Source organism: Uranotaenia lowii, chromosome 2, assembly GCF_029784155.1.
Source record: "Uranotaenia lowii strain MFRU-FL chromosome 2, ASM2978415v1, whole genome shotgun sequence".
NCBI classification, from domain to species: Eukaryota; Metazoa; Arthropoda; class Insecta; order Diptera; family Culicidae; genus Uranotaenia; species Uranotaenia lowii.
The window spans coordinates 271,210,566-271,220,826 of record NC_073692.1 but is presented as its reverse complement, the minus strand read 5'-3'; the positions used below and the strand labels follow the sequence as shown (position 1 = coordinate 271,220,826).

The 10,261-nt window shown below is 40.9% G+C and overlaps 1 protein-coding gene across 1 annotated transcript; it reads right to left on the bottom strand.

Annotated features, from left to right (window-relative positions):
- Window positions 1-8,650: 8,650 nt before the first annotated feature.
- LOC129749347 (uncharacterized) lies at window positions 8,651-9,993 on the bottom strand. Its single transcript, XM_055744291.1, has 2 exons — window positions 9,924-9,993; window positions 8,651-9,861 (listed from the first exon to the last, which is right to left on the bottom strand). Exons 1-2 carry the CDS (start codon window positions 9,949-9,951, stop codon window positions 9,326-9,328), a joined length of 564 nt encoding a protein of 187 aa, XP_055600266.1. The 5' UTR covers window positions 9,952-9,993; the 3' UTR covers window positions 8,651-9,325.
- Between the last annotated feature and the right edge of the window lie 268 nt (window positions 9,994-10,261).

Sequence of the window (10,261 nt, the reverse complement as noted above, 5' to 3'; positions counted from 1 at the left end):
AGATAACTCTATTCCACCACTGAAACCTGCGTTTTTCAACAGGTTATGGGCCCAGATACGTCTGGATTTTTGGAAATACGAGTTAGTGAGAGGGGTACTCTCAAGTTTACCAGACTTGCGGTTAGCAAGTGCTTCAGCAGCCAGCGCAGTAGGACCAGCCAGGTCGAGGAGCCAGCCACCAGCCAGAGGACCACCGAAGAGGGCCAGCCAGCTGATGTTGGACCAACCAGCGCCGAGACGAGCCAACCTAGGGTCCCCGAGCCAGCGGAGATGGACCAGCCAGGGCAGAGACCAGGCAGCCAAGAGTCCACGGCCAGCCAGGAGGTATCGCCAGAGCCCGGGGAGGTTCGCGGATTGAGAGGGTTACTCTCGATGCCGTCACGAGCCACGTTGCGGTTAGCAAGCGTGAGCTCACGACCGACGGCCGGGAGGAGTCCCAGGATCCGCAACCGAGATGGTACAGCGCGAAGGTCGATATATCCACCCCGGAAACATTGGGTGGAGCTGATAGCCGAGAGGGTTACTCTCGTGCTGTGGTTGTGCGCTGTGGTCAGCAGTTATGAGCTGATCCAATCGCAGAAAACCACCAGCGCAGAGGATCGTCAGCGCAGAGGCCACGAGATGCTTCAGGTCAGCCAGAAGGTGCCACTGAAGTTCGAAGCCGGGAAGTCGGGTTCCGAGAAGGTAACTCTCGATGCCGACACGAACCGCGCTGCGGTTAGCAGCATGGTTTCATTTCCGACGGCAAGGAGGAGTTTCAGGATCCGCAATTGGGCTGCGCAGGGGAGGAAAGGTCCAGCTGCAGCAGCAAGCCGGATTAATTGGGTGGTGCTAATAGCCGAGAGGGTTACTCTCGTGCCCTTGTTGTGCGCTGTGGTCAGAAGTTTTGAACTGATCCAAGCGCAGAGGATCACCAGCGTAGAGAATCGGCAGTGCAGAGGCCAGGAGATACTCCAGGTCAGCCAGAAGGTGCCAATGAAGTTCGAGGCATGGAAGTCGGGTTCCGAGAGGGTTACTCTCGATGCCGACACAAACCGCGCTGCGGTAAGCAGCGTGAGTTTATTTCCGACGGCCGGGAGGAGGACTCTCGGGATCTGTAACCAGGATTGGTCAGGTCCGAATGCTCCAGATGGAGGATTAGCCCGTATCGGAGATTGGAAGAAGCTGTTTGCCGAGAGGGTTACTCTCGTGATATGGAGCTACGCTGCGATCAGTACGCGTGAGCTTATCCAAGCTTACAGAAGGATTTTTCTGTGGCTTTGGCGGAGATGTTTTGGGCGACGGTTAGTTGCCAAATACTTCAGCACTATATTCGATCCAGATGGGTCGCATGCAGCTGAACGTTGCCCTCCGGTTTTAAGGAGCGCTCGAAGCGTTAAAGCAACGGAGCGGAAAGCCATGAAGCTGCAAGTCGAGACGATTATTCTCGTGCTTAGTAGCTGCGCTGCGGTTAGTATGCGCAAGCTTGTTTCCGGCGGATGGTTAATGTTTCGGGTGCTTCGAAGGAGGTGGTTTCAGCGACGGTTAGTCGCTAGCGAAGTCAACCAGTTCTTTCTGCGGATTCCTGCCGAGAGTGCAGATTCTCGAAGTCATCGCAAAATGAAGGCTTTGAGAGGGAACGCGAAGAAAACGGCAAGAGGTTTTTTATCTGGGGTTACCAGAAAACAACGTTCGAGAAAGCAATATGCTTTTCGTTCGCGTGCTGGGGTTATCAGCCACCGGAATCAACGAATCATCGGTTCCGGTGCCAGTCAGCATATGGCGCGAGACGAGAGCGACTACGAGAGTAGCGATGGCGAAGATGACGATGATGATCAAGATTCCGTCAATCCCGAATCGGCCCAGAGACGCAGTCAGCGAAGAGGAGAAGCTAATCAACGCTACGTGGCTAACGTAGCAGCTGATGATGAGGAAGAGCAACTTCGAATCGTCAGTAAGCTCGAGGGCAAAAGGGACTCTTTTTTCCGGAAGACCACCGTAGCCATGAAAGAGAACGAGATTCGGGCTGAACGAAGTGAGGTTATCACTGAGCAGCCGTTCTACGATTTGATCGGTTGTTTGCTGTTTTCGAGGCCGAACATCAGTGCTGCGGTTAGCGTACTAAGCAGCTATCGAGCAGCCCTAGATGAGAGCGAGATTTGGGAAGCGGTCAGCTTAACCCATGTTACAGGAAACCCATTCTATGTTTCGTACACATGGGTCTTCTGTAAGACAGCTATCGAAAAAGCCCTGGAGAAATACGCGGCATGGGAGGTGGTTGGCTGTAGGTCCAGTGAACTCTAGGTCACAGGTTTCGTGGCATGAACGTTCACTGGACGAAGCTGAACGATGGTGAGGTTATCACCGAACAACCGTACAAAGAATTGATCGGTTGTCTACAATATCTGGCGACATCTTCGAGACCAGATATCTGTGCTGCGGTTAGCGCACTAAGTAAATACCAGGCGAGGCCTGCAGCGTATTCTGCGATACCATCGACGTATGACCGATATGGCGTTGGTATACCGCAGAAACGCAAAATTAGAACCACTCATCGGATTTGCTGATGCAGATTTTGCCAACGACTCCGATGATCGAAGATCTGTATCAGGTTACGCTTACATGATCTTCGGAAATCTTATTTCGTGGTCAACGAAACGTCAGCAGACGGTCAGTCTGTCATCGACCGAAGCTGAGATATGAGCCCTTTGCCATGCGGTCAAGGAAAGTTTGTGGTTAACAAACTTCCTTGGTGAATTGGGTGTGGTTAGCACTCCTTTCAAGTTAATGGAGGACAACATCCCTTGCATCCAGTATTTGGAAGAGGCGCGGACTCATCAGCGGATGAAGCATCTGGATGTGAAGTATGCTTTCATCAGAGACATCATAAGAAGCGGTCAGCTATCTTTGCGACACATCTCTACTGAGGATCAGCCAGCAGATGCATTCACGAAGGCGTTATCAAGGGCGAGGCACGCGAAGCTGTTCAGCATTCTCAATCTGCGAATTGAGGGGAGGTGTTGAAACTTACGGTTTTCCTTGGGAACAGCAAGCAGCAACTTCTGCTCCCACGAGCAGAACCAAAACAGTTTGTTTTGGTTCCGCATGCTTTGAGTCAATTCGCAATTGAAACAATAGCGGTGATGATTGAAGATGACAGCTGATGATGGTAAACACGGTATAAATGTTTACATCATCACACGGTCAAGCGAGACAACATAAATTGGGTTCGTGGTAACACAACAGTGTTGCCAGATATTCTGGGTAAGAATATCAAAGTACTCATTGAGAAATGAGTACTTTCCCGGTTAGGGATTATAAGATGTGGAAGTGACAATTAGCTATCGCTAATTAATATAGTTGTAATCTAGTGACCTCATAGACGAAACATGAATAAAGATAACTCTATTCCACCACTGAAACCTGCGTTTTTCAACAAAAAATTGTGTTAAAAATGGGTGTAATCGTTGAAGAAAAGTGTTTTCTACAAATTCCTATGATTTTTTATTACTCAAATTGCTATAGTTTCTTCAAAAACTTGATTTTTAAAAACCATATTCAAAGCCACAGAACAAAACTGTGTTGCGAATACGCGCCGCTGTGTATTCAATACGCGCCTAGCAGCCGAACACACCCGAGAGCAGCCGAAGACCGAAAACACACCAATACTTACAGACACTTTGACTGAAAAGAAAATCAAAATGGACTAATAGAAATTAAACAAAAAATGAAAAATAGATTTTTTGGGCTGAATTAACGCTCAAAATATGGTTTTAGACTTTTTGTTCATTTTCAATGAAAATTGGCCTTTTTAAAAAATTAATGCTATTTTCAGCCTACTACGATTGGCGCGTTATAAAGAGCGCATGGGCCGTGATAGAACATACCCATGAAAAGCATACCTTAGCGAGTTCAGTATGATTTTTTAGCATAAAATCAAAATTTAGACTCTCCTCTATCGATGTGTCAGAAAATATTGTCTTATTCGTTTTTCTCTGCTTGGTGACACCTTATTAAAAGTGTTTTAAAATTTAGATCAAAATGAAGAAAAACCTAAACTGTGAAATTATCACGATACAGGGGCATTTTGAGGAAAAATTCATACTTGCCATGACCAATCACAGCATTTAAAACAAATTGGTAATATTTTGCAGGCTTAAAATGTTTCAGATTCTTCAAAACAAGAGTGGCGCGTATTAGCAACATGGGGCGTTATATGAACTTTTCCCCTACTAGTGGTTTTAGTTTCACTGCTGCCTAAAAGTTGCTTTTAGCAAATGTGTTGAATAGCCTGTTTGTGTTACTGAAGTAAGCTTTTTTCTGGGCAAGCAAAATTAATGTGTTTGTTGATCGAAAAATCAGTTGGGCCTAGAATTTGTTTTCTTTTTATTTGAGGATTGGGATAATAAAAATGGTTGATTTTCATTAATCAGAAGCAATAACAGCTTTTTTTCAAAACTACTTTCTTGAAAGAAATGAAAAGATTTTTTAACGTATATCTCACACAAACATTAAAATATCACATTATACATACCTACATCCTAAAAAATAGATTGCAGATTATAACTAAAGTGAGATGATCCAAAGATTTCTAAAACGATTTAGCTTTCGTTCTTCCGTTGAAGTTCGTCTCACTCGCCTTAACGTCCAATTTCTTCTTGCGGCACGTGCTCTATGCAAATGACGTAAATTTTGGTCGATGTACCAAACCACGAATAGCCTACTTTCCACTTTTCAACCCTCGAAGGAAACGTGAAAATTGGTGAATAAATATGCAAATACCATTCACATTACATTACCTAGGCCAAAGCTTTGCTCAAGTTATTTACGCAGAGGAACTAAACGGAAGTGTAAAACCAGAAAGGAAAGTGAGGAGCCAAGCTACGATTCGATAACGCTGCGGTTCATTGTACTAGGTTCGGGCAATACGCTAGAGCGAAAAAAAATACGCAGAGGAAAAACAGCTGATGGGAAAATTTCCTGCCTCTTCTACGCCCCGCAAAACCTTTCACGTCTCCTTTCACACCAAAATCAGCGATTCAACCTCAGATTCTGGGAGGTGTGGTCGGGACACTTTCTTCAACGATTGGTTGTTGGTTCCTCCTCCAAGAATATGCCGGTCGAAAACTGTCGTAAAATGCTCTGCATACCTATCTGCCTACCTACCTAAGTATACTTGGCAGCACACAATTCAGGCCAACCAAACTGATGCTGTTTACGTATCCTCTACGAAAGAGTTGAAATGTCGAGACGAATGGGTGACTAAATTTAGAACGAATCGTATTTACCTACCTACTTTACTATTGCCAAAAGGAAGTGTTCGATAACTAAAGGGTGTTCGGTTCAAAAAGTGATCAAAAGTTGCAGAATGATGCTTCTATTAGGATTTTGATATTAGTTATCGAAATGGCATCCAAACAAGAGGTACTACGAATCGCAATTTTGTACACGCGTTGTAAAAATCTAAATTACAAGAAATTGGTAAATCGTTGAAATCAACAGTCACCTATGTAATGAAGGTGTTCGAGGAACGTTTGTCGACAACTAGGAAGCCTGGAGCTGGGAGAAATCGAAAGCCGGGCGCCGCAGTTGCGAACAGAAGAGTGGCTAGCGTTTTCAAGCGCAACCACAATCTTTCCGTTCGAGATGTCACTAATAAGTTGGGAATATCGTCTACAACCGAGCATGAAGCTTAAAAAAATGATCCGAACTAACGACTATTAACGGCGCGTTCGTAAACTGATTTTTTGGGTGATGCATCGATTTGTTTGGTAGATGTCTGTGGTGAATACATGATGATGGTTACAAATGAACAAGCGTAATGCTGTCAGATGAATAAAATCTACAGGTTTTGTACTCAAAACAAGTTGAGCGTGTGGATTGAAAAAACGGTCACTCATTTGACGAGTTTTGCGTAAGTAAGTTGTGTGTCATGTCTGTGGATGAAATTGTGCGAAAACGCGAAAATTCGACATCAAGTACGACAATGGCGCAGTCAGTAGGCTCACCGAAAAAGGAACGGAAGAAAATCGCGAGAAAAAAAGTGAATGGTTTCGTTGTTATCAAAGTGTTGTGAAAATTGATGTGTTTCTGATGAAAGGATCAGATGTGTGCTTTTAAAAGCTATTATTTCGATGAAAGACTCGATCGGCTTTTAATCGATTCACGGATGAAAGACTCCGATAATTATGTAACTTTCACGATGAAAGACTCGTAGCATGTTTTAGCATGATTCGATGAAAGACTCGAATTGAGCTCTATGCAAAATAAGGTACTGATGAAAGACTCAGTGTTTTACCCGATGAAAGATTCGGAATTATTGGTTGTCGATGAAAGACTCGATTAACTGTTTGATCGATTTTCCGATGAAAGACTCGGATTTTTATACGTATGTTTCTTTTTGGCAAAGAAATCAACAGGATTCGATGAAAGACTCAAATTGAGCTCTATGCAAAATTAGGTACTGATGAAAGACTCAGTGTTAAACCCGATGAAAGATTCGGAATTATTGGTTGTCGATGAAAGACTCGATTAACTGCTTGATCGATTTTCCGATGAAAGACTCGGATTTTTATATGTATGTTTCTTTTTGGTAAAAAAAATAAACATGATTCGACGAAAGTCTCGAATTGAATTCAGAGCAAGATTATATGTTTTTGGTGAAGACTCAGTTCTGCTACGAGATGAAAAATTTATATATTAATTAGTTTTCGATAAAAGGCTCGATCAGCTTCTTATTCGAATCGATGAAAACCTCGGATAATTTTGTGTTTTTCGATGAAAAACTTGAAAATAAAAGGCATGATTTGATGAAAACTCGGATTGAAAAATAATAAAAGAAAAAATGAAGAAAAATAGGGCATAAGAATTGGTAATATAAAACAGAAAACATGAAGAGAATGACATAAAGTTAAATTATGAAGAGAAGATGATCAATAATGGAAAAAATATTTTATATGATAACTATCAATGAGGGATTAGTGTAAAATAAAATATTTCGAATAAAAACTTGATTAATTAATGATTGAAAGACTCCATATTGCGGAGTGCATTGCACTTCACTAATTTGGAATTGATTTACTAAGCCGTCATTTAAAAGATAACGAAATTTACAATCTTGTGAAAGAACTGTATAGGAATAATAACTGGTAATGAATAGAATGAGAAAGAGAGAGAAGCAATGAAAAAGGGAAAACGGAAAACAGAAAGTGTAGAAAGACTTATTAACTTAAAAGGCTAAAGAACAAGATATAAAAATAATTATTTAAGAAAACAAAAGAAAAAAACGATTTACAAAAAGGTATCAGAGAACATAAATAAGAGAGAAGATGCCCAACCAAAAAAAAAAAACTATCGCTATATCCATTCATCATGTAAAAAAAACATTTTTCATTCTCTCAACTAAATCGATACATGAACGTACATCTGATTTGGTTGAAAGAAATAACTATTAGAATTTTGTTGAAACTGAACATTTGAAAAGATAGAGTAGAGGCGGGTGATAATGTGGTGAATACATGATGATGGTTACAAATGAACAAGCGTAATGCTGTCAGATGAATAAAATCTACAGGTTTTGTACTCAAAACAAGTTGAGCGTGTGGATTGAAAAAACGGTCACTCATTTGACGAGTTTTGCGTAAGTAAGTTGTGTGTCATGTCTGTGGATGAAATTGTGCGAAAACGCGAAAATTCGACATCAAGTACGACAATGTCAAATCACCTTCCAATGCTTTTCCATGCAGTTTGTTTAATTTACGAACGCCAGCATCGATAAAAAGAATCACTTCGATAGAAAAAATCAATTTACGAACACGCCGTAAGAAGGTAGTGACTCAAAATTGCAACGATAAGCAAAACCCTACGGCAAAAAAAAAAATCTCTGGACAACTAAACCTACGCCAAGGCGGGCTTCAGACAGCTTCCTGGACAAGAGTATTACTTAGGTATGTGGTGATGTTGCGTAATTGAGTGCAATAATGACACAGTTGGAGATTTGCGACCACCTGTGAAAGGCCGAATTGAGTTGTGCCAAAACAAAAATAAACAATTTTTGAATGAATAAGACCGTGGTGTTTTTTTTTTGTTCTGTTGAACTGTTACACTCCGTTGTGGTATCGCTTTCTGTTTCTAGATCTTTTTTTTTCTTTTTTCTCAGGACTTTGCCTTCTTTACCTTTTCTCTCGATTTTCAAAATCTGAACAGAAACATGTTATAACTTTTAATTCAATTTAGAGTTTTTTTTTTCGACCCTTTCTTGTTACTTACGCTGATAATCGGGAAAAGCATCACGCTAACTATGCAAATAGTTGAGTTTCATTTGGTTTCATGCAATTTTCTAGAACCTAGGATCATGTCTAGGAGCATTCCTAGACATAGAAGGAGCATTTGATGATGTCTCGTTTACATCAATAATGGATGCGGCACTACTTCATGGAGTGCCTATTGTTATAACTAACTGGATAAGCGCAATGCAAAGTAACAGGAATCTTCAGTCGTCTTTAAGACAGGCTTCAATTACAAAAGTTAGCACACGTGGTTGCCCACAGGGAGGTGTACTATCACCTCTTTTGTGGAACCTAGTTGCAGACGGCTTGTTGAGAAAACTCAATGACCGTGAAATACCAACCTATCACGGAGAAAAAAGTATAGTATTTTTAACAATAACCCACTTTTATTCAATCATATTTCTGATTAATTCTCGGCTAACTATAAATATCAAACTTTCAATTATATATACAATTGATTTTCGGATTGTTTTTTTGTGTCCAACAATGCATATAATAGATTCAATTATACCGATATGATTGATTTTGCGCACTCAACTATAAATATAATAGATTCTACTACATATGTATGATTGAATTTCTTCATTCTACCATTAATATGATAGATTCAACTTTGATTGTATGATTGATTCAATTATATATATAGTAAATTTAATTATACAAAAACAGTTGATTCAATTATATTTGTAGTCGATTCAATTATTGTGTATTATAGAATTAAAAGTTTATTTTATATGATTTATTTCATGTATACAATTAAAAAAAGTTAGATTTCGGAAGTTTTATAGGTTTTTACTAGGCTCAGAACCTTTAATTTTGGTTCCGAAATAAAAGCTAGCAAGAGTAGGAACATTGTATTTCTTAAAATAAATTTATCATTTTAATATGTAAACAAACTTAAACCTCCATCACCTCCATAAAATTACCATCATAACCATGATTATTCGAGAACCGTGGCTGGTGATTCTGGAATTGATGATGATGGTGATGGTAGTTAAAATCACCGAAGCGCGAGCTGCACCAAAACCTTCTTCTTCAGTTGGATTATTTTGGATCCACTAGCTGGCAATCGACGAAGATGCCGAAATAGGATAGATTTCAGCACCGGCATTCCCGGAGCGCCGATCACTGCTAGGGTTGCTGGAAAGCATACGAGCGAATGGAACGCGTCCATTAAAGGAGCTACGGAAACCGGATCCCCCGTTGCCACTGTATGGCATGTTGCCTTCGGTAGAACTACCGGAAACTTGCCTTCCAATAATGATGGCCGCAGCCGGTAGCGAAGCTTGATGAACGGTTGCAGTCACGGTTGATTCTACGGGGCCAACAGATGGGCAAATCGAAGTCAGCTGAGAGGGCTGGGAATTCTCGAGTACAGTAACTGTGAATGCTGGAATGTAGCTGCTGGCTGTGCTGTTCGTATCCTTTTCGAGTGCTAGCGGTGGCTTTGGGTTCGGCGAGTAGTCTGTGGTTGTTCCGATGATGGCCGGAGCTGACGATTCAGAAGTCGATGAAGAGGAATTTTGTTCCGGAGAAATCATTCTTGAACCTCTAGCTGCTCCAGTATTTCTTCCGTCTGCTTCCCGCATGTTACCTGAAATTACAACAATTCGGATGATTTTGGACAAAAACATTTTAACGTTTAATATTAATTACCACCCGTATCCGAATCTGCAAGATGCATTTCTGGTACGGCAAAAAAAAAAATTTGTCACCTCCCGCCGCGAATGCAAATAACTGAAATGGCGGCAAGAGAAAAATCTAAACATTGATGCCAGTTAAACCAAATATATTTATTGTAAATTCTAGATTCTAGAATCTATCATAACAATCAAGTTTCATTTACTATATTTATGATTAAAAACCTAGAATCAATCATACATTTGTAGTTCAATCTATCATATTTACAATTGAATCAATTATACCACTACAGTTGAATCTATCATATTTACAGTTGAATCAATTATACCACTACAGTTGAATCTATTATATTT